Here is a 26,014-nt window from a genome sequence, read left to right on the forward strand (position 1 = left end):
TAGAGGACAAAGGATGCTGGCGGAGAGGTGTGAACGGATTTAAGTAGCGATTTAAGGTGGGCCGGAACTACGAGTTTTTTCGTAGGCTCTGGTAATTCTAGTGTTAAACCTTTTAAGTTTGTATGCGGGCGGCATGGTGGCCCAGTGAAAGGTGCCAGTTAGGAGACCTGGGTTCGCTTCCCTGCGTGGAGTTTGAATGTTCTCCCAGTGTCTGTCTGGGTTTCCTCCGGGTACTCCAGTTTCCTCCCACAGTCCAAAGACACGCAGGTTAGGTGCATTGGCGATTCTAAATTGTCCGTGGTGTGTGGGTGTGTGTGGGTGTGTGCGCCCTGCGGTGGGCTGCTACCTTGCCCAGGGTTTGTTTCCTGCCTTGTGCCCTGTGTTGGCAGGGATTGGCTCCTGTATTTAGGATATAGCGGGTTGGATAATGGATGAATGGACATTTGTATGCATAGCCCTATTTGCCTGTTTTCGTTTTTTTTCTTTCTTCAGTAATATTTCAGCAAACCCGGAGCTTGTCAGTTCAAATCCTGGTACTGACACCACTGTGTGACCCTGAGGAAGTCACTTCACCTGCCTGTGCTGCAAAAAACAAAAGTAATGTAACAAATTGTACCTCAGATGTTGCAAGTTGCTGGAATAAAGGCATAAGTAAAATAGATATGTATTATACACATAGGAACTATTCATTTATTTTCAGTTAAGTCATCTGCAGCAAACCTTTATAAATGAGGGTTTCTCCTTTTTAGATAGTGCAAACTGTTTCTTCTTCATTGAGGTTTTCTCTTGGAGAGCTTTTTTCATTTCATTGAAAATTAAAGCAGCAGCTGCCAAAATATGTAGCTTTCTTATTAATTTTTCAACATTGTGTAAAATAAATTTATAAAGTAACATAAAAGGTTTAAATACTGGTTATCCTTTTACACTAAAATATTACTAAAGAGATACAAAAAAGTAAAATGCATATGTTCTTTTTTTTTTAAGGAGATTAAATATTACTGAAGAAAGAAAAAAAAAAAAAACTAAAACAGCCAAATGGGGCTATGCATACGAACTTAAAAGGTTTAAATAAAACAGAAATATACACCTTTATTTTTACTTCCTTAACACTAGAATTACCAGAGTCTACGAAAAAACTAGTAGATCCGGCCCACCTTAAAACCGTTCTCACCTCTCTTTTGTCTTCTAAATGTGCCGATTAAGAGGAGCAGCGAGCAGCCGGCTATTCCATCCCCCACCATCGCAGAACGTTCACTAAGTTTTCCCAGCTCATGCCTTGTTTGATTACCTGGGAGTGACTGAACTGCTGGAGTTTTAGAATAGAAATAATAGATCTCCACTTGGAATACATGCATTTCATGCGTGTTCCGTTTCTACAGTAATCTGTGTAAACACATTGCTAAAACAGAAACTTTTTCATATTTTAGTAATAAATGTTACAAAATGTAGGCATAAACTATAGAATGTGTAAAGCCCGAGTTCCTAAGATCAAATAAACACTTCCACAAAAGCTTCACACACCATATAACAGCTTCCGTGGCGTAGCGCGCTAAGATTTGCCTCTCAAACCGAGTAGCTTTTCTCTGCCTCACAAACATGAGTTTAATTCCCCGCTGGGGATAAAATGTTACTTTTTTTTTTTCTTTTTAACCTCAAACGGACATAAAATTTGTAAATTGGTATGCACTGTCAGTTAATGAGATCGTTATATTTTCATGTGGGATGCTCCTTTTAAAATATCTTTTTAACAATTGAGACTGCAATTAACATGAACAACTGTCCTTATAACTTATTGTTTTCAAGATCCATAACACACAGACAGACAGAGCACTGCGTAATACAGAGACAGACAGGCAGAGATATACAAACAAACAGGGAAGGCACATGTACTGAAAGAAAAAAAAAATCAACATGCGCGTTGTTTCTGCAGCACTGAATACGCTCACCCGCTCTAACATCACCCCTTCCCCGATCTGGCTCTCTAAGTAACAGTGCAAGTACAGACGCAAACCAAGTGTGATCAAGAGTCCTGGTTCGATCCCCACTCACTCCTATATTTGCCGTTTTCAGTAGTAAGCTGCTCTTTTTGTTAATATTATACAGTACACACACGCACTTGAGGATCTGTTTTTTTGTTGAGGATCTGTTTTTTTGTGAAGCAGCTTAACACAGCTTTTCTGCTGTTTTATAAACGATCGCCAAGGAAGGAGCCTTTTTATTAAATGCAAGGGTTCTTCGCTTTTTTTTTTCTTCTTTTTTTACGATTGTTATAGTTCTGTTTGTATACCACGTTGTCAGTTCAGCACTCCGGTTGTAATATGACCAAGCCGTGCAAGCACACTCTTGAGAATGCAACGTATAGTTGTACAGGAGAAAAGCAATCTTGCCTGAAATCAATGGCAACCTTTTGTAGGTCTATGAACTTAATTTAAACTTTAGGTTTACACGGTGCTTTCTTTTCGAAGTACCTGCACTCATGAATATGTCTGTATGCGTCAGTCGCCCAAATCTCCGCGCTTCGCACCGGCGAAGTACTGCTTTTAAATTTTTATTAAGAAGAAAAGAAAACCTTTTTAAATTGAGAGAAAATATACCAATAACAATTTGTTAAGGATCTGTTTTTTTGTGAAGCTGCCTTTACTCGAGTGATCACTTCGAGCTGACTTGCTGGCTAACCATAAGCGTTACCTGGTAGGTAACCACCCATACAATCAGATTGTGAATCAGACTACGAATGCCGTGAATGTAATTACCCTGATCTACATGCTGTCAAATAAACGAACCACACGGCGTGGCGCAATTTTATGGGCTTCGCCTCTAGCGCTGACGTCCGAGGTTCGATTCCCGTAAGGGAGTGAAGTGAGCGCTTCGCACCGGCGAAGTACTGCTTTTAAATTTTATTAAGAAGAAAAGAAAACCTTTTTAAATTAAGTCTGAAAAAGAGCTGTAAAGATATTGACAATAAGCTACGCAAACCCAGCAAGACATGCAATCGTTTAAATCAAGGCGTGAGTCGAAAAACACCATCCCATAATATTAGTTAACGATTAACACATTTCTATATGTATTGTAAGCATACAATACAACTGATAATATGTTGCGCTTATTTATCTGGTGTACCGACATTTTTGCTTGTTTAACGGCTGAAATCCAACGTGGTTTGTGCCCTTCAGTATGAAAACAGTTTGCATTTATCTTTTTAATAAAAGGCGAGCTTTTAAGCCTGAGAAATCACCCCGTAAATGCACACGTTTAATTGCACATGTGTTAATATGTATGCTTACACGAACTTAAAAGGTTTAAATAAAACAGAAATATATACCTTTTATTTTTACTTCCTTAACTTGTGGAGGGTGTATCCTGTAGCAAAGCCCTAACTTTTTTCGTGAAAGCCCGTTTCAGTCAATAACTTTTTAAAACAGGTGTAAAGATATTGACAATAAGCTATGCAAACCCACCAAGACATGGAATCGTTTAAATCAAGGCGCGAGTCGAAAAACACCATCCCATACTATTAGTTAACGATTAACACATTTCTATATGTATTGTAAGCATACAATACAACTGATAATATGTTGCGCTTATTTATCTGGTGTACCGACATTTTTGCGCGTTTAACGGCTGAAATCTAACGTAGTTTGTGCCCTTCACAATGAAAACAGTTAGCATTTACCTTTTTAATAAAAGGCAAGCTTTTAAGCCTGAGAAATCACCCCGTAAATGCACACGTTTAATTGCACATGTGTTAATATGTATGCTTACACAGTATTAAAAGACACTCAACAACGTCATGTACCTTTGTTCCCGCGTTTGATAAAAGGCGAGCTTTTAAGCCTGAGAAATCACCCCGTAAATGCACACGTTTAATTGCACATGTGTTAATATGTATGCTTACACAGTATTAAAAGACACTCAAAAATTAACGTCATTTACCTTCGTTCCCGCGTTTGACTCGTGCTGTAAATCTCTTCCTTGTTTTTAGTTCACGTGATTACGTAGGAGGCGTGATGACGCGATGCGTGACTCCGCCTCCTCCATTAGAGTATATGGACAAAAAACAGGTTCCAGTTATGACCATTACGCGTAGAATTTCGAAATGAAACCTGCCTAACTTTTGTAAGTAAGCTGTAAGGAATGAGCCTGCCAAATTTCAGCCTTCTACCTACACGGGAAGTTGGAGAATTAGTGATGAGTGAGTCAGTCAGTCAGTGAGTCAGTCAGTGAGGGCTTTGCCTTTTATTAGTATAGATATATATGTATGTATGTATGTATGTATTATATATATATATATATATATATATATATATACACATATATATATATATATATATATATATATATATATATATATATATATATATATATATATACACATATATACATATATATTGTAACAGTAGAGGGCACTTGTGCTCCCTTGAACCTTGAACCCTCAGGTACCATGCCAAACACCAGGTAAAAGTCCAAGACTCTTTAGTTTTATAATAATTAAGTACACAAAGCACCCTCCACTCCATACTATTCATATAAATCAATAATCAATAACCAATCACAATTCCTCCTCTCCCAGACGTGTTGCCACCCTTCCTCCCAGCTCAGTTCACTCGTCTGGGGTTTCCCACAGTCCTTTATAGTCCATGACCCAGAAGTGTTTCACCCTTCTGTCCATGTGACTTGGAACACCCCCGGGTCATATAAAAACTCTTCTTCTTCACCCTGGAAGTACGTCGTTTCCCCTGTCGTGGTTATTAAGACGCACTTCCGGGTTATAGGGCACATATAAGTCTTTGAGCCTCCCTGCAGCGTCCTCTGGTGGGCCCAACGGTGTCCAGCAGGGTCGGGAATAAAAATTCCATTGTTCATGATTCCCTGCTGGTCCTCAGGGCACTCCCATGCTACAGGGAGGGCTCCATCTAGCAGCCTGGGGGTATGGCTGCTTGAAACTGGCTTGTATCAAAAGCCTTTAAGTACCACAACGCCCTATTAGCTCTAGGGGTTGGACAGAAAACCTATAAATTTGCTTGCTTTACCTCACCCTCTCACTAAACTGATGAAAGACCATCTCACACCATGAACTGAAAAGGACAACACAATGAAGAGCACAGCATGGCAGCCATATTGAGACAGGCATTCGGCCTGTTCTGAAAAAAGCTGACCACAAATGATGCCTTAACTAGAGACATTTTAAGTAACTAACAAGTCTGTGTGCCACCTGAAACTACACATCACCATTTATCAGGTTGTATGGTTGCCAATATTCAAATGTACCTTGCAAATTGCTATTATTTATGAATATTATCAATAATACATTGTTTAAATTGTAACTTAACTCCTGCTTGTCTTTTACTACACCTAATTGCCTGAGGTTATAGATGTAGAAGGGATAGTGGGGAGAAGTTATATGGTACAACACTTTATAAACAGTGGAATGTCTGTGAGATTTGAGGCATTCTGACAAAAGCTACATATTAATAATACAAAAGGGGAAAGTAGAGTAATATATTACTCTACCAAGACAAAACAGTAACCTATAATTAAATCTAATATGTGGTTATGATTAGGAGTTGGACTTTTGACAATCTGACAAAATCTTACTGAATTTAACAAATACCGTACATACTCATAAGATAAGTCGGGACTTGATTTTACCGTGTAATTTCTGGTATTTTATAATGTTGGTCATATAAGTCGAATGCGGAAAACTCATACTATTGGTCCAAGATATTATGATATGCTAACGCCCACCTGAGAGAGTAACCACCGAGCACACAGCCTTTTTTTTCTATGTGGATGTGGCAATGTGCTGTACCAGCGTGTGCTCCTAACCTTTCTCTCTCTCTCTCTTTCTTTCTTGTGCCTACGTGGCCACACGTTAATACCCGAACTATTCCAAAGCAACGTTTGCATGCGTTTGTGTTTTTTGTATCTCACACCCTCATACACATTTATCATAAGAGCATCCCTTATCTACGATGGAGCGTTCAATCAGAAGAAAATATGAAGCTGGTTTTAAATTAAACGTCGTTGAAGTAGCAAAAGAAATTGGTAACTGCGCTGCTGCAACAAAATTCGATGCGTCTGAGAAACTGATGTGAGATTGAAGTAGGCAAGAAGATGTAAAGAAAAAAAAACCAAATTTAAGTGTCGCATTTTTGAATGGGCGTATAAGTCGGGTTTGATTTTATGATCAATTTTTCAGGTTTCAAGACCCAACTTAGATGTGAGTATATATGGTAAGTAAAATATTTGCTAAAAGTGTCAGCTTCCACATCAATGTGTACATTAAAATCCCCCATCAATACTACGTGATCATAAATTTATTGCCAAATCAGATAACAGATTGCTAAATTCAGTCATGAACAATGAATATGGCTCTGGTGGCCTGTAGACTAGCACTATAATTGTGTTGGAATATGTTTTAATATTTAAAATGAATGCCTCAAAGGATGTGAAGTCGCCTAAATTTTTAATTGTTACAATGACTTTTTCCAAGGCCTCCTCTTCGACCAAAATCTCTAGACTTATAAAGGAATGTATCTATCTGGTGAAGCCTCAGTTAGGGGAACAGTGTCAGATTTACTAAGCCAGGTTGCAGTGACAAGACACAGATCACATTTTGTACTTAATATAATTTACCAAAATAGCTTTACTTCCAAGAGAGTGAATGTTCAACAAGCAGCATTTAAAGTTGCATGCTTCTTTCTGAACTGCTGATATTTTTTTGTTTTAATTTGAAGTAAATTTCTATTACAGATGCCCCGGTGGAGGGTCTGGTTTTATCTCCTGGTCTAATTATACACCTTATTTTTTGGCTCTCAAGTAATTTAAGGTCTGCATCCTGACTAAATCTACTGGATGCTCCACAACAGGGATTATGGGTAACAGCTTCTGGAAACTAACAGTTGGGATAAACAATAGCCTGTGATTTAAGATGGTGGACGTTGCTCTAATCAATCAGCCAGGCAGTTTTGCTGCCATATTTTGGAATAATACATAAGATCCCCTCCAGTCAGGATGAAGACCATCTCTTTTGAAAAAATCCAGGCCTTTCCCAAAAATCATCCCAATTGTTCACAAAGGCTATGCTTTTATTTGCACACCAGGTTTCTAGCCAGCAGTGAAGGGAGTGCAATCTGCTATAAATCACATCCTCTCCCTATATATATAATCTTGGTAAGGGGCCAGATACAACTAAATTCCAACATTTTCTTTTAGCTTTGGTGCATACAGAGATGAAGTTCTTCTTTAATACCTCAGATTGCTGTAAATAAATATCATTAGTGCCGACATGCAGCAATAAGGTAGATACTTCATCGTTAGTTAAACGATCCAATGTTTTTTTGGATTGATCTGAAGCCCGGGTCCACCCAGCGTCCGCAATACCACACGGACCTACTGTATGTGTTCCTTCTATGTGCTGGAATAAATGATGACGTCATCCAAGTAGACAGCACTATACGCGCTATGAGGTAGGTGCACTTTATCCACCAGATGATGGAAGCAGGAGCCCCATATAACCCAAATGGAGGGACACAATACTGCCAGTGTCCACTAGGGGTGCTAAACATGGTCTTAACCTTAGCGGAGTCCATTAAAGGAACCTGCCAGCACCCTTTCGTCATGTCAAGCGTGGTCAAATAAATTGCCTGTCCAAGCCTCTCAAGGAGGTTGTCCACTTGAGGAATTGGATAAGCATTGAATTGGGAGATTTGATTAAGTCGATGGATGTCATTGCAAAACCTCCAACCTCCATCAGGCTTACTAACCATAACTATCAGACTGGACCAGGGACTATGACTTCCTCTATAACTTCTAGTTCCAGCGTGCGCTTGATTTCAAGATCCACCTGTGCTTTCAACGCCTCAGGAAGACAATAGGGTTGCTCTCGAACTATAACCCCAGGCTCTGTCACAATGTCGTGTGCAATCAGAGAGGTCCTTCCTGGTTGTTTGCTCACCACCTCTGGGACAGACAGGATAGCTGCTTCAAGCTCCCGTCTCTATCTAGAAATTAATTCAGCACCAAAGTTAAGGATATTTTTCTGAGTAAAGAATAAGCAGGGCTGAGCGGAGGAGGAATTGGGATCCCTTTGCTTCCACTGCTTCAGCAAGTTTACACGATATACCCGCTTGCTTGGCCAACAATTGGGTTGTTTCACCAAATAATCGACGAGTCCTTTCCTCTACTTAACTTCATAGGGGCCTAGCAATTTAGATCGGGAGATAGAAACTAAAACCATGACACGATCCCCTGGATGGAACTCTAGGAGAGTCGTACCATGGTCATAATAGTGGGCCTGTGCTGCTTACTTCCATGTGACTTTTTAATATTGTCTGAATTTTTCCAAATCTATCGTTTAAATGCACAATATATTCCAATATATTTGTAGAGGGTAGAACCTCTCCTTCCCATCCTTCTTTTAAAATATTCAATATGCCCCGGGTTTGTCATCCATATAATAATTCAAAAGACGAGAACCCAGTAGAGGGTTGTGGCACTTCCTGATAGGCAAAAAGAAAGAGGGGGAGGGGCTGATCCCAGTTCCTCCCGTCCCAGCAAGCATTTGCTCGAGAGTCTGATTAAACATCTCGAGAAGACCGTCGGTTTGAGGATGATAAAGCACTTAAAGACTGCAGTGTATTTTAAGTAACTTGGCCAACTCCGAGGTAAAAGGTGTCCCTTGGTCTGTAAGGAGTTCCTTAGGGATGCTGAATCGCGCAAAGACCCCTACCAATTCCCGTGCGATAGCCTTAGACATGGCTAAGGGCAAAGGAACAGCCTATGGATATCGGGTAGCATAGTCCACAAGAACTAATATATATTTATGTCATCAGGCTGAGGGCTCTAGGGGTCCTACTATAAATCGACCCCAATTCTTTCAAAGGGGACATCAATCAAGGGAAGGGGAATGAGAGGAGCTAGTTCCCTCCTAGGAATTTGCCGCAATTGACACTCTGGACAAGAGTTACAAAAATGTCGAACATCCTCACTAATTCCAGCCAATAAAATCGGAGCTTAAAACGCTCTATAGATTTTTTCAGTGCCCAAATGGCCTCTTAGGAGTTGGGCGTGCACCAACTCACAGGCGTGCCACCAGTAGGTTCGTGGGATTAACAACAGCTTCCGCACCTCCCTCATGCTCCGCTATAATTGGTCATTTTCTATCACAAACAGAGGACCCTGTGGCATGGGCTGATGAGTGCGTTGGCCATTGACTAGTATGACCGCATTTTTAGCAAATTTCAGGGACTCATCATTCCACTGCTCCCTTTTGAAAGAAACCAGTGTTTTTCTAAATTGAAAATGTATCTTAGAGAGAGGGCCGGTCTGACCTTAAGGGGCAGGGTTTCTTCCAGGTTCGTCAAGGACCTGGGCGATGATATTTCTGCCTGTGACGGTCCAAGAACCTCCCCAACCCCTTTTTGGTCTTCCGTATTGCACTTCGCCAGCTGATTACATGGCATGGAGACAGCTTGAGATGGGTCATTCCAGTCTATAACTAGACCAAAATTATGTTTCAGAGTAGTCAGTACTAAACCGCAGTTATTGTTTGACCATTCTCACTCCAGTATCAACGGAAAAGGTGGATGTGGAAAGACCACTATGGGGAATTTTTTTGGCAATCCTCCATGGCTGATGAAACATAGGGCAGTTTTATAATGTCGGATTTCTCCGTGTATACAAGTTATGCTGGTCTTTACTTTCACCCACTGTTGCAGTAGTACATATCAGCAATCAACAATGGAAATGTTGCTGATGGAATCAAAGAATGCTTCAACTTTAAATCCATTTACAATCACTACTCCCATATGTCATGTTGTCAGGGGGTTTGTAAGTGCACATAACCCTCCCTTCTCCCTCCACCTGTATTCCTCCTCATTCCAGAGTAAGTTGCACGCCCATGGGTCTGGTGACTTCAGAACAAGCTCCAGCTTGTAAGGAAGAGGCAGATTTTGTGGGACGTAATGTTGTCTGCTAAAGGACTGTTCAGCTCTCCCATATTGCGAGGCCATCCTAGATAATTCAGTGAGCTCATCCATGTTTTGAAATTCTCCCCAAACCGGCAGGGTGAAATGTTCGGGAAGGTTGTTAATTAATAGGAAGCAGGCTATCTGCTGAACTATCTGGATAGTGGTACATTCAAATGGCCTTAGCCATAGTGCCACCTTCCTCCAGAGAGCAAAAGCTTGCTCCTGGGTCGGCCACTCTGGGTCGAATATCGAATTTTTTATTTTTTCCACCTGCTGATTTGAGGATGCCCCACATTTAGCTAGGGTCTTGACCCTCCTCCTCTGAGAGAGCATAAACAGCCCCCTTCACTATCCCCCATAGGTACCAGCCCACTCCGGTGTGTCTCTCCCTTACACTCCCCTTGTTTCTTTGATAGCTCAGTTATGTATATTGGGAGAGGAACCTGCACCGGGTCTTTCTGGACCACAGGATGAACACCCCACTTGGAAACTCGGCCCTGGTACTCTCCCACTTGGTTATTTTTCAGGTCCTGTCTGTTTCTTATGGGTTTCTTGCATCCTGCTGACTATGCCACCGTCACAATAATTGAAAAAAGACATTAAAAAAGGTTTGGGGCAACCACCCGTATACTGTGCCTTGGCTGCAAATGGGTAATTCGTTTTTGAATTGTTCACAGGTCTGAGTCCAATACAACACAATTTAATTGTCAAGACAGGAAGTGAGGATAAGATGAGGTGAGATGCTGATATTGTTTGTCACCGCAAGGAATTCAGTAAATGAATTACATTTGTTTTAAGGGAGAAAGAGATGCAAATGCACGTCGTGACTGTCTATCTAGCCAAACAAAAAAAAAAGCCAATTCCTACCCTCGCCAATTTGCAGACTTCTTCTTTCACAAACAAGGATTTTTATGATGGAAGTGTCATGCAAGAACACTGCATAATGTCACATGAGCCAACTAGTATCTTCTTATATAATACGCTACCGTGGCTGTCTGCTTGTCTGTCCAGGATTTTAAATCACCTGTAGCTCGCAAACCGTTTGAACTATTTATTTTATTGTAAAATCAATTCTCGGCAGTGGCCAGCAGGGCTGCCTTGCGTCGCATGCGTACGGGTGCCATTCTCATCCCTACCTCTTCATATCTCAAATCATTCTTGAGGCAGATTGAAGAGTTAAGTGCCAGCTTAAGTAAAAAATTAAAGAAAATGTACTAAGTAATTGCAACACAAACAGTGACTTAAACAGTTTTAATGCGAAAAGATGCGATGAAAGAAGAGAAGAAGCGGGCTGCATCAACCACTGTACAAACAAATGGTAAACGTACCGAGAAAGAAAGAGGATGAAAACTAGGAATGCTCAAGTCAAGTGTATTCATTGCACGTTATTGTGCAGTGTGCCGTTACTGTTTAATATGTGAATTTCCCATTGGGATTAATAAAGTATCTATCTATCTATCTATCTATCTATCTATCTATCTATCTATCTATCTATCTATCTATCTATCTATCTATCTATCTAAATGCATGCAGTACACCCTATATATTTTCAGCAAGCCATGTTACTTGGCTTTGCCCAGTATTTCACAAGGCAAAGGGTGTTAGTTATATATCAGAAGTACTATGTAAGTAAGTACTTTTTTGTATAGACTGTTTACAGGTGTTTTACTAAGGTATAATATTGTTGGCAGGCAATGTGATGTAGCGATTAAGGCTTTGGACCTAGAACTTCAAACCCTGACAATTTACTGTGCATGCCAAACGTGATAATGTCTCTTTTCTTCTGTCGAGGACAACATGCCTTTTTGACTTGTCTGTACACCCTATTCGTTAGGTCAGTGCTGCTGTTGACTTGGCCCATCAATTGGTTCTACTCCAACCTTCATTTGCATAAAGCCCCCTGTCAGCACAGCACAGATTAAATACCTTAACATAATATTAAGAAATATCAACAAATAAAACAGGTCAGCTAATTTTCTTTTTCTACAACATTACCAAATTTCAATCAAATCAGTCAAGCACTTTTGAAACTTTGGAATATTTAGTTTTTCTATAGTGTGTGTGGGAGTGGGTCACCCCTAAATATTGATATATTAAAATGTCCTTTCTCAGCAGATGTCTACTGCTCTAAATGTAGAATCCTGCCAATTTTCAGCTGTTTTAGCTAAACAGGAAATAGTGTTTTTGCTGATGAGCGAGCGAATGAGTCAGTCAGGCAACTTTGCATTATACTACAAGCAGTCCCGGGATACGTACGAGATAGGTACCGTAGGTTTGTTCTTAAGTTGAATTTGTATGTAAGTCAGAACAGGTACATTATTTTAATAAATGCTATTTGTAAGAGCCAATTTTAGAAAGTTAAAGTTTTGAGTTAAACTCATATTAATGTTTGCTTTATTTGAATAGAATATAATTTCTTCTATAGTCATAGACAATGGTAAAGTCTTTTTCCCCCTATAAGTTAGTAAGAGGTAGAATCTTCTTGCTCTAACTGAGAAAGTGTGATATTAGGTTTAGATAGATAGATAGATAGATAGATAGATAGATACTTTATTAATCCCAATGGGAAATTCACATTCTTCAGCAGCAGCATACTGATACAATAAATAATATTAAATTAAAGAATGATAATAATACAGGTGAAAAAAACAGACAATAACTATGTATAATGTTAAATATTAACGTTTACCCCCCCTGGTGGAATTAAAGAGTCGCATAGTTTGGGGGAGGAACGATCTCCTCAATCTGTCTGTGGAGCAGGACAGTGACAGCAGTCTGTCGCTGAAGCTGCTCTTCTGTCTGGAGATGACATTATTTAATGGATGCAGTGGATTCTCCATAATTGATAGAAGCCTGCTGAGCGCCCTTCGCTCTGCCACAGATGTTAAACTGTCCAGCTCCATGCCAACAATAGAGCCTGTCTTCCTCACCAGTTTGTCCAGGCGTGAGGCGTCTTTCCTCTTAATGCTGCCTCCCCAGCACACCACTGCGTAGAAGAGGGCGCTCGCCACAACTGTTTGATAGAACATCTGCAGCATCTTATTGCAGATGTTGAAGGAAGCCAGCCTTCTTTAGTTGTGTTTAGAACAGGTCCCAGTAAACAGGGACTTGAAAGACCCATTTTCAAGTTAGAAATGGGACAAGCATACAGTTTTCTGACCGTTTCGAAATGGTTCAGAAATTATAAGTGATTAGTAACGATTTAAAGATATAACAAAATTAAGCTTAGAACTAAATTTTTCTTATTATAATTTTTTCTTTTTTTTTGCTATTTTAATTTTCCTTTTTTGTGTGTGAACTGTTTTACTTTAAACTTAACTAAACTTTTAAAAACGAAGATATTTGTCTGTGGAATCATTTCTGTGCGTCAGGCTTTTGTTGAATCCCATTTTTTTGAGTTAGGGCTGCTGAACTTTGGAAACTTTGGGAAAACGCAGCTACACTATTGTTGATCGACTGTAACCAAGTGCACTGTACACGCTATCACAGCAGGAAGGCACCCCTCGTCAGCATATCTTGTGTACTGATGAGAGACAACTTACTGCTATGTATGTAACAGTACAAGCAATAGTGATAAAAAACAATATTAAAGAGTGATAAAAATTCAGATATAACAGACAATAACTCTGTATAATGTTAATGTTAACTCCCCCCAACGGAGTGGAATTGAAGAGTCGCATAGTGTGGGGGAGGAACAATCTCCTCAGTCTGTCAGTGGAGCAGGACAGTGACAGCAGTCTATCGCTGAAGCTGCTCCTCTGTCTGGAGATGACACTGTTTAGTGGATGCAGTGGATTCTCCATGATTGACAGGAGCCTGCTCAGTGCCCATCACTCTACCACGGATGTCAAACTGTCCAGCTCTGTGCCTACAATAGAGCCTGCCTTCCTCACCAGTTTGTCCAGGCATGAGGCGTCCTTTTTCTTTATGCTGCCTCCCCAGCACTCCACTGCATAGAAAGGGGCGCACGCCACAACCGACTGATAGAACATCTGCAGCATCTTATTGCAGATGTTGAAAGACGCCAGCCTTCTAAGGAAGTATAGTCGGCTCTGTTCTTTTTTGCACAGAGCATCAGTATTGGCAGTCCAGTCCAATTTATCATCCTGCTGCACTCCCAGGTATGTATAGTTCTGCACCCTATAACGAGTGAAAGTTCGTTGCAAAGCATCATGGAGCACTCTGAAAACAACGTTCGCCTAAGCTGCCTGGTATGACGAATGTCTAGGAAAATATTTGGCGAAAAAGAATAATGGCGAATGCTGGTTATTCACTAGACACTAGTACCTAATCTGACTTTACACATAATGCATATAATGCACAATCACCTGGTGTAACACATTAAAGAAAATGCAATTCTAAAATGATATACAGTATATGTATGTTATAGAAAATGACTAAAGAAAACCTCACCTTATTAATTGGCCACAAGTAAAATTTTTGCATCTCTCCATCTGCATTGGTGGGTTCAAACTCTTTTGGAACCTCCAGATCAAACACAAATTGGCATTCTGGAAAAATTCCTAGTTCATTTTCATGTGTGTAGCTGGGAAGATAGAGTAACAACTGTGGTTATAAGCAGTATGTGAAGAAAACACAGAAACAGATACATAGTGTGCATGTGTAATTATTAAATAGATAAACATGAAATAGAAAGTAAACAGGCTTTTAACTAAAAATTGTCATTTCATGTTTTAACAATAGTGTTCATATTTTTAAGTCACCTAACGGCACTGACAGGAACAGCTGTTGCTGCTGTTGCCATTGGGATGGAAGCCTCCTCTGCACATTCTCTGATTAGTGTTTCTTTTATTCCGCTTTGTGCAGGAATTCCACCTGCTGCCTGGAAAAAGCACACCACATAAAAATACAATTAATGATACATAAACTTCAAGAAACAGGGAGTGGTTACATAGTTAAACTAGTGCCACTGTCAAGAGCGGTATAATAATAATAATAATCAGTGGTTTCCACCACATGACTTTCCCCGATGTAGTGGGGTGACTCTGAAACTTTGAAAACGTCATATTTTTCCCCTACGTATACCTCAGGGCATACTGTACATAACAAATTCTACTCAAAACCAAATTTAAAATAGTGGCTAACAAATACTGTTATGGAAATGAGCTGGTACAGATTGGTGGAAAAAGATAAAAAATATATATATATTTTTTTAACAAGTGTGAATGTTGTTAAAAATAACTCCAATACATGACTTCATGAAATAACATTGTTATTGCAGCAGAAGTTGGCTAAACTAAAAGATATTTTTTTAGGACATGCTACTCATGCAAGTAGCATATTTCAATTTTTGAACAAATAACTAATTTGACTTTTTAAAATTTACCCCTGAATATCAATGAAGACAACAGATACAGTTTGGAACATAACACGCAAGTATCAATTTTATTTAGCAATAACTGAAAACTTGTAAGTATGCTGAATACTTTTGCAATGTACTATTGATAAATAACAAATATTAATATACATAATAAGTGTTTTGTGTGTTCTATGTACAACCAGTAGAGGAGCTTGTAGAAAAATTTGAAACAGGTTTATTAAAAAAAAACAAAAAAAAAAACCTAAGTAAAACCAGAGTTGTGCGCATTATAAGGTATAAAGCAACATCGTTTTTGTACAAATGGCATCAAATACACATACTGTGCTATTTATATACTGCTTAGAAACCTTTTTTGTTTTTTTTTTTATTTTATCCACCTTTCTTTTGGAATCAGCAATATTAACACAACCCCAACTATGACACTGTGTTTTTTGAATGGATTATTTTTGTGATTTTCATTTCAATGCTATTTGAATCTTCAGTCAATAATTATTTTATGTAAGGTCTGTTACTGAATAGAGACTCTAACAAGCTAATTAAGCTTAAAAGCCTACTTGCATGCCTCCTCAGTTATTAGTTTTTTTTTCTCCTCTGTAACCTGCAACATTTTTTTTCTTTTCATGCATGTTTTAAATAAAAATGGTATACTTCGATACAGTGCATCCATTACAAGTATGTTTTCTGAGAATTTGTACAATTACACATTATCAGTCATCCAAAAATGTTCATGTTTTTATAGAAATTTATACCTTTTTATCATGACACCAATAAACTGATTTAAAAACATAGCCAAGGCATTACTAATGTGTATACTGGCTACTGCTGCCTCAAATGAGTGCTTTTTAATTTAACACTCATACACTATGGTTACAAAGCCCCTTTTTCAGCAGCAGTTAATTCAGTGTCCTAATGGTGAATCCTCTTAGTTTATCTTTAGTTAGTCATGTTTGCATGTTAATTGGTTTGGGTCAGATATGGACCAAAGACGTTAAGATATTAATTTAAAGAAACTGGCTTGTTAAAATGTGGTTGAAACTTTAGAGCACTTGCAGAATGCACAGGGCTGAATACAAGAATGACAATAGCAAAATTCTGGTCACTTTCTGCACAGTAATCTCAACTTTTGAACCTTGGTGGTTTTGAAGACCTTACATGAGCAATCTTAAACTTTTTTGTGGTAAATTGCTTGAAAAACTTGAACTAAGCATTTTTTTCAGTTTACTGTGTGGGAATACAGAAAAACTGAAATGTTTGATTACTCCGATATTATGAAGTATTGTAAAAATAAGTGTGTATCTTGAGATACATGTAATTAGAAGTAATTAAATATTAACAATGCGAATAAATGAATATTTTAATAATATATGGGTAGCTTTAAAAATAAATAGTTCCTGTTAAACCATCTGGGAAGGAAAAGTCTAAAAGTGAAGTAACAAAAAGGAGGATCCAAATTTTGTGCAGTGGTTTGTAAACTTTCCAAAATATATATAATAGATCACTTTGAAGATAGAGCGGAAAGACTGAATCTGCATTATGACTGCTAAATTTCTGTAAGAATATTTTTCTCTTACTTCTACTTTACATTTAGTCTATTAAACTAAATACATTTTACATTTATACTTTATTAAATACACTAAACATTTTTATATTAATTTGGTCTAGTTTCTTACATGTTTATGGTCTCATAGGTTCGGGGGGGTCGATTAAGTGTGTCACTTTAGGGGTTTCATTTAAGGGCTGAGTTTGGTTAGTTAGGGATGTTAAATACATGGTATACGAGGTAACCAAACTTGTTAAAGTCACAACACCAGGGGCCTCATGTATAAACTGTGCGTACGCACAGAAATGTTGCATAAGAACGTTTCCACGTTCAAATCGCGATGTATAAAACCTACACTTGGCGTAAAGCCACGCACTTTTCCACAGTACCTCATACCCTGTCGTACGCAAGTTCTCCGATAGGTTTTGCAGACTGGCGGCACCCAGCGTCAAAGCAGTGCTACTGTTCCTGTGTGGTTACCCTTTCTTAGATCCACATCCACGACGGCGGCTCAAGTGCTCCTTGTAGAACTGTTTGTACTTGTAAGTTACCGTGAGGTAATTGTACTTATGATACAGTTATAATATTGCACAACTTGAGCCACTATATAAAGTGCGTATTTATATATGATGAAGATATAATTTTTAAGATGAAATGCAGCAAAATATGTTGATTATATTATACATATAAAACTTTAACTTTAACTACACGGTGCCGCGGCGCTAGTGAGCTTGAGCTTCGATCACGGATTGTTCCTGCCTTGCGCCGTTTTCATGCTGTGGCTGGCGTGACACTGGAAGGATAGATGGATAGAATAATTAAACATTACGAAGATATTTCGATGTTCCTTAAGAGTTTTGAAGAATCGGCATTCTAAGCTTACAGATGGCTTAACGTCTATTACAGGGCTGATTGTGTGGCAATTGGGTATTTGGAGAAAGAAAAGTAAGAACAGGAATTGGGGGTTAGTACATTTGTAAAAGACAGTACTTCTGTAATAAAGCATTTCATTGAAGGACGCGCATGGTGCAGCAAGCATCTTGCTGTAAGACATGAACAATCACTGCGCCACCGTGTTCCCATGTTTAATAACATGCTTTAACTCATATCATCACAAAAATGATATCACTTATACTTCTCAGTATTTTAATTACTCAGAGAGCTGTAATATTACGAACGTAATGGATTCTGTGTCCTGTCGGAGGAAGAGCACGTAGTGATTCAGGCACATAGAGCACATATAAGATCAAATACAAAACAAAGCATTTAACGTGCTACTTTTGTTACGATGGGATTTGAAACTAGTAAATTAAACGATTTTAAGATGAAGTTTATGATGTTCTACTTTAATGACAAAATAAACTATGTGATTAAAGTGGAAACTTCGAGATTAAAGTTTACATTTCATGCTTTTTTCACACTGTACCCTAATAAGCTTTCATATGACACTCAGACGTTGGGCTACGAGTCGCCTTTTCACGCCGACTTTGATATGTGACAACTTTTTTAATTTCGGGCACTGTGCGACTTTGTGAACTTGAGCTTTCGAGTTTCTCCGACACGCTATGTCACTCGATCAACTTCCTTTTGTTGCTTATATAACTGTTTAAACCAACAAATAGTACGTTTTTTTTTTGGCCTCCATTTGGTATTCGCTGAAATTCTTCTATTTTTCCTCGTACTTTTGCCATTGCCTTTTCACAGAATGCTGGGCTTAAGGGCTATTTATATTGATTTGCATATTCAAAGAGGCGTAATTCTGGCAGGAGTTGGGGCAGGACAGCAGGCGCGTGCACATGCATTTATTTCCACGCTGAGCGGGATTCATGTAGCGGAAGGACGCGGAAGTTGGCGCACACACAGATTCCTGCATCTGGATTTTTCTGTGCGTAAGCACATTTCGGCTTTTGTGCTTACATCATGTTATAGTGCGAATTCTACGCACGGCGTTATGCATGAGGCCCCAGGTCTTAGGACTCGAGAGCTGGAACTGCAGGGTGAACTTTAAAAGTCTCTAAGGTCACCATTGGTTCCACATCTCTCATCCCTTAGCCTGGGAAAGAGAGCCAGATGAACTAGGTATCTATCACTCCAGGCTTAGATTTAGACGTTGGTACTCAGTTGACCTTTTCTTTAAATACCAGTGTCGTCATCAACAGAAAAAGGACAATTCTTGGATGCTGGATTTAAACTCAGAGCTTCAAAGTAAAGGCCATATGCTGAACTGGAAAATAAAAAGAAATGGTTAAAATGGCCAAAATGACACATACTGGATGACTGGAAAAGTGTATTATGCTCAGCATCCTGGAGTTGTGTTGCACGTGACACTAATATTTGGTGTATGTTTAGTGAAGAAGACAACCAAGGACCTGGAAGGCATTTTTTTTTCTCAAACTACAGACCCTGATGTCCTTACTCTCTTATGTACTTGGTTCTTTTTCTGTTCTGGTTAGTTCCAGTTTGCCTTGTACTCTCAAGACAGTAATAGACACCTCTATATGAAATCTTCAGAGTCTTAGAAATCTGTCACATGGAATAACCTTCATTCTGTGTAATAAAAAAAACAAACTTTCTTTGTTTCTCATCATAACTAATTGGTAAAATCGATAGACAATCTTTTATCTCTATTTATAACCAAACTTTATATTAAAATGACATTTTCGCACTTAGGGAGGTCAAAAACAGTGGTGGAATTTTTTTCATGATTACATGTGCATTACCTAAATTACTTGCAAAGTAAAAAGAGTTATAGTCACCTAAAAATATAAGAAGGTGTTAGTATTGGTGACCGGAAAAAAGCGCACAGGAAATATCCGCACAGAAAAAGTGCACGGGAAATAACCGCACACGGAAAAATGCGCACACAGGAAAAACCACACGTGGATAAATGCGCACATGGAAAAATGTGCAAATGGCAAAGGCATATATGCAAAGAAGAGAAAAATTTTATATTATACATCGCAGTAAACTAAATTATATAATTGTTCACTAAACGTATTTATAAGCTTGTATGTTTTAATTTTTGCATAAAATAAAATAGTCATTAATCCTTTTATTATTGTCATTGTTGTGCCTAAATTACCATTTCTAGGAAATTATTATTCTTTACAATAGTTTTCAGAATTTATATTATACCTTCTTATTCCACAGGTAGGCAAATTAGGGTTTTATAGTTTTGATTACGGCAAGTAAGTAAAGGTCATCCTATAAAAAGGCCACACAGAGTCTCGGTTACAAGGGATTTAAATATCTGCATTTTCGCACAACAAATGGAATAGATACTTGGAGGTGCCGTGAGAATCGATCAACAAAGTGCCATTCCTTAATGAAAATGAAGAACGGAGATATTGTACAAGAGCCAACCAGTCACCTAATTTACAATAATACTGTTAAGTAGGGTGTGTAAATCGTTTATATTTTATTATAATAAAAAACGTCTAGCAGTATAGGTGGTGTACGTATATTTTAAATTTATAATAGTTATATGTCGCCGCCGTGTGCTTTTTTCTGCGTGCGCACTTTACCATATGCATATTCTTCGATGTGCGTTTTTTTCATGAGCGCATATTACTGTGTGCGGTTATTTTCCGTGCGCTTATATGACTGTGCGCTTTTTTCTGTGCGGATATTTCCTGTGCGCTTCCTTGCAAGATTCATTAGTATTATATAATATTTGTTGCAATAAACTGCTATAGGTAAAAGTGCATTTAGCTACATTTAAATATGATAATGATGGTGGAAATAAACAAAATTATAAAATTATATGTATTACCAGAAACACATCGCAGACGTAGCAGCTTATTGTTCCCATTACATCTTTATATTTACATGGTATGTTCAATGTTTACATGTTACTGTTAAACCGATGATGTATAAATTAAAATAAAATAATAGTTATTGAAAGAATGTGTTATTGTTCTGTTACAGCTTGTTAAAATTGTTCATTTTATTAATGTTTTGCAGTTTAGCTCCATCTAGATGATACAGCTGGTATTTTCCCTCCCTTTCCTTGCTTCCTGTCATGTGAGGTAAATCAGGAATTTAGTTCTAGAATCCAGTAGGCTGCTGTCATGTTCATGGAAGTGCACCAGTCACAATCCACTGTCATCTATACTTTTCTTCATGCTTGTGATAGCATCGTCCATATGTATTATTTTATTTTAACGATATCTTTCCTAATATATATTTTTGCAAATGGAAGTAACTCCTTTAGTAGGAATTAATAATTTGTATATAATGGCATTGTAATATACATTTGAAGGATGTGTTTGTTGTTAATATAAAGCTACTGAGCACTTTCTATCTTTTTTCTCTGTTTAGTTTCACCTTTTTAATTCCAATAAACCTGTCGACCAGGAAAAACAATCTATAGAGTTTTGGATAAACAAAGGTGTTTATCTGCCTGTCAAAGCACACAGTCTCTGCAGAGGCCAGGACAATGAAAAGGAAGGAAGGTAGTACTGTATATTTATACTAATAAAAGGCAAAGCCCTCACTCACTGACTGACTGACTCACTCACTCACTCACTCACTCACTCACTCACTCACTCACTCACTCACTCACTCACTCACTCACTCACTCACTCACTCATCACTAATTCTCCAACTTCCCGTGTAGGTGGAAGGCTGAAATTTGGCAGGCTCATTCCTTACAGCTTACTTACAAAAGTTAGGCAGGTTTCATTTCGAAATTCTACGCGTAACGGTCATAACTGGAACCTACTTTCGTATACTGTATATGGCCATAGCGGGCAGCTCGGTCGCTGTGTGAGTAGGTTGCGTCTTGCATCATCACGCCTCCCTGCGGCTGCTGCGGAAATCACGCCTCCCACGTAATTGACTGCCTGCCCATATAAAGCCGTTCTTCGCTGCGGTGTGTGAATTCCTTTCCTTGCTTCGCCAAGGAGGCATTCTTTTCAAAGCTTATCCACAGTTTTATAAACGAACGAGATATAAGGCCGTCCTTTTTCCTTGCTTCGCCAAGGAAGCTAAGGCACTCCGCAGTTTTTTTGTGAAGTGGTCTTTACACATCTTTTTCGCTGTGTTATAAACGAACGCCATATAAGGCATATTTCATCCACGGGTTCTCTGTTGTTTTATTGTTCATTTGTTAAGATTGTTATAGTTATTGTGTAGATATTTTACACTTAGTTTATTCTTCACGTACCCATTTCCTTTATTTAATCCGCGGCTTCTCTGCCGTTGTTTTCTTCGTTTATATATTTGAATCCCTTTCTTTGCCTGACTGGCTGCCCATATAAGACGCTCCGCAGTTTATAAGGCACATTTAATCCACGGGTTCTCCGCTGTTTTATTGTTCATTTCTTAAGATTGTTATAGTTATTGTGTAGATATTTTACACTTACTTTACTGTTCACGTACCCATTTCATTTATTTAATCCGTGACTTCTCTGCTGTTCATCAAGTACCCATTCCCTTTATTCTTCGAACTCTACCCCTATTAAAACGTCTATCGAGGTGATCGCCATCAATCAAAGAACCATCACTTACCAAGTAGTGTCTATTCCCGGAGATGGCGCCTGCCTTTTCCATTCTCTGTGTTACATATTGCACGGACATATCAGGCTCACTTTTGATATCCGCAGGGACATTGTGTCTTATGTATTAAATGACTGGGACAGGTTCAAAGTGTGGACTGATGATGGTACAGGAGATAATTATACTACACAGGAGCACTATAAGACTGAAATGCTTAAGCCCTTCACCTATGGTTCTGCATGTGAGTTGATGGCTGCCGCTGAATTGTTTGGTTGTCGCTTTCAAGTGTACCGAAATGGCAAAATATTTTACACCTTTGGAGAACCATCAATGCCTCTTAAACATCTTAGATTCACAGGTGACGATTTGAGTAGTGGACACTTTGATGTTTATGAATATTTCAACTCTCAAAAGATGGATGCGAAGTTATTGATGAAGCCAGTTGTATGCTTATATCGATTGACACATACCGAATGTCAGTTCAACACAAATCCAGCTCGAGCCGATTATGACAGCAGCAATCCAAGCTGTGAGAACACAGTAAAAAGGAGGCGTATCAGACGTCGTGGTAGATTTTCTGATGCAGCTAGACGGAAGCAACTTCGTGCAGCTGCCGCCAGATACTCGCAGAAAAATCCACAAGTTAATAAACATGCTGTGGCTAAATACTCAGAAGCACATCCACAAGTTCATAGGGACGCTGTGGCTAAATACTCGCAAGCATATCCACAAGTTCATAGGGACGCTGTGGCTAAATACTCGCAAGCACATCCACAAGTTCATAGGGACGCTGTGGCTAAATACTCGCAAGCACATCCACAAGTTCATAGGGACGCTGTGGCTAAATACTCGCAAGCACATCCACAAGTTCATAGGGACGCTGTGGCTAAATACTCGCAAGCACATCCACAAGTTCATAGGGACGCTGTGGCTAAATACTCACAAGCACATCCACAAGTTCATAGGGACGCTGTGGCTAAATACTCGCAAGCACATCCACAAGTTCATAGGGACGCTGTGGCTAAATACTCGCAAGCACATCCACAAGTTCATAGGGACGCTGTGGCTAAATACTCGCAAGCACATCCACAAGTTCATAGGGACGCTGTGGCTAAATACTCGCAAGCACATCCACAAGTTCATAGGGACGCTGTGGCTAAATACTCGCAAGCACATCCACAAGTTCATAGGGACGCTGTGGCTAAATACTCGCAAGCACATCCACAAGTTCATAGGGACGCTGTGGCTAAATACTCGCAAGCGAATCCACAAGTTCATAGGGACGCTGTCGCTAAATACTCGCAAGCGAATCCACAAGTTCATAGGGACGCTGTCGCTAAATACTCGCAAGCGAATCCACAAGTTCATAGGGATGCTGTCGCTAAATACTCGCAAGCGAATCCACATGTTCATAGGGACGCGGTCGCTAAATACATGGAGGCGAATCCATAAGTTAATAGAGCTTCTGTTTCTAGATACGATCCTAATAATGAAAAGGTTTGGCTCAAAAAAGCCAATTGTGGATTTGCGTACGACCCAAACATACATTATGAGTATGACAAAACAGTACACATTGGATCCATGGATGTTCACTGTAACTATTGTCAAGCTCAGAAGTGGAAATGCGAGTCTCCTGGTTTGTGCTGTAACGGTGGTAAAGTCTCTCTCACTCCTTTACGTAAGCTTCCTGACCTTCTTGAGGGCCTGTTAAATGGCGAACATCCTCAAAGTGAGCATTTCTTGAACAATATTCGAAAGTACAACAGCGCATTTCAAATGACATCATTTGGTGCTAACCAAATCGTTGAGAGAAATTTTATGCCTTCATTTAAAGTTCAGGGACAAGTGTATCACTTGATTGGCAGTCTTTTACCTATGCCGAGTGAGGAACACAAATTTTTGCAAATTTATTTCGTCGGGGACGATGAAAAGGAAGCACAAATCCGCTGCGCTAATTTTTCTGGACTTAACATACCCCTGGTCAAGCAATTACAAAAAATGCTCCATGACTGTAACACTTACATCCAGGACTTCCACTCAACAATGGACAGTATTTCAGATGATGACAAACAGTTCAAAGTTGTCATTCACGCAGACAAAAAACCATTACATGCACACAAAGGCAGATTTAATAAACCCACAGTTCATCAAGTTGGTGTTGTCATCGTTGGGCAAACATTCAACAATAGAGATATTGTCTTGAAAACCAGAGACAATAAACTACAACACATTAAGGAAACCCACAGATCCTATGATGCACTTCAATATCCTCTCATGTTCTGCTATGGTGAAGACGGCTATTCTGTGTCTATACCTCAAGTTCATGCTACCAGTAAGTTACCTATGAACAAAACCGTCTCTGCAGCAAACTTCTATTCATACCGGCTTATGATCAGACAACATCATGATAATAGTATCCTTTTCTTCCGAACTTTATTAAATCAGTTTTTAATTGATATGTACGCAAAAATTGAATCCGAAAGACTAAATTATATCAGACTAAATCAGAAAAAACTACGAGCTGAAAATTACATTCACTTAAAAGATGCTATTGACAAAAACGACACTGATTTAATAGAACTTGGTCAAGCTGTGATATTACCATCTTCCTTCACTGGAGGACCTCGCTATATGCACGAGCGTACACAAGACGCAATGACATACGTACGTCATTATGGCCGCCCTGACTTATTCATCACATTTACTTGCAATCCTAAATGGCCTGACATCACTGAAATTCTCCTTCCACGTCAAAAACCTCACGATCGCCACGACCTTATCAGTCGTGTATTTCATCTCAAGATTCGCAAAATCATAGACTTGCTCACGAAGAGTAACATTTTCGGCTGTACAAATTGCTACATGTACACCATAGAGTGGCAAAAGCGAGGTATTCCACATGCACACATTCTATTGTGGCTAAAGGATAGGATTCAACCAGCTCTCATCGATCAAGTCATCTGTGCGGAAATTCCTGATCCACAGACTGACCCTGCCCTACACAAAATAGTAAAATCCACCATGATTCACGGCCCATGTGGACCTCATAATATCAACTCACCGTGCATGATCAACAGAGTATGCACTAAGAAGTTCCCGCGTCCGTTCATCTCAGAAACTCAGACCGGAGAAGATGGTTACCCTCAGTACCGCCGGCGCGCACCTGCTGATGGAGGTCATACAATTAACATCAAAGGAGTAGATATCGATGGGTGGTCCCTTATAGTCCTGTGCTGTCCCGCTTCTTCAATGCTCACATCAATGTCGAATTTTACAGTTCAGTAAAATCAATCAAATACATCTGCAAGTATGTTAACAAGGGAAGTGACCAGGCAGTATTTACAATACAAAATCAAAATGATGAAGTATCTCGATACGAAGCTGGTCGTTACATTAGTAGCTCTGAAGCAGCCAGGTGCATTTTCTGTTTTCCCATTCACGAACGTTTCCCTCCGGTTGTTCATCTTGCTGTGCATCTTGAGAACGGACAAAGAATTTATTTCACAGAAGGCAACGTTGCCGATAAAGTACACAATCCACCACAAACCACCCTTTTAGCGTTCTTTGACCTTTGCAAACACGATGATTTTGCAAAACAACTTCATTATAATGAAATTCCATCATATTATGTGTGGGCAAACAACATGTTTCGTCGAAGGAAAC

General features: G+C 39.1%; 1 protein-coding gene across 3 annotated transcripts in view; it reads right to left on the reverse strand.

Moving 5' to 3' along the window:
* tpk2 (thiamin pyrophosphokinase 2) overlaps nt 1–26,014 on the reverse strand; it is a 164,681-nt gene that overhangs the window by 50,392 nt on the left and 88,275 nt on the right. For all 3 annotated transcript variants that reach the window (XM_028813644.2, XM_051933551.1, XM_051933550.1), the window contains 2 exons: nt 14,696–14,814; nt 14,385–14,517 (listed from right to left, as the gene is read on the reverse strand). In XM_028813644.2, the coding sequence (XP_028669477.1) occupies nt 14,385–14,517; nt 14,696–14,814 (252 nt within the window). The remainder of the gene's footprint in view (nt 1–14,384; nt 14,518–14,695; nt 14,815–26,014) is intronic.

The sequence above is a fragment of the Erpetoichthys calabaricus genome, chromosome 11 (assembly GCF_900747795.2).
Source record: "Erpetoichthys calabaricus chromosome 11, fErpCal1.3, whole genome shotgun sequence".
NCBI classification, from domain to species: Eukaryota; Metazoa; Chordata; class Cladistia; order Polypteriformes; family Polypteridae; genus Erpetoichthys; species Erpetoichthys calabaricus.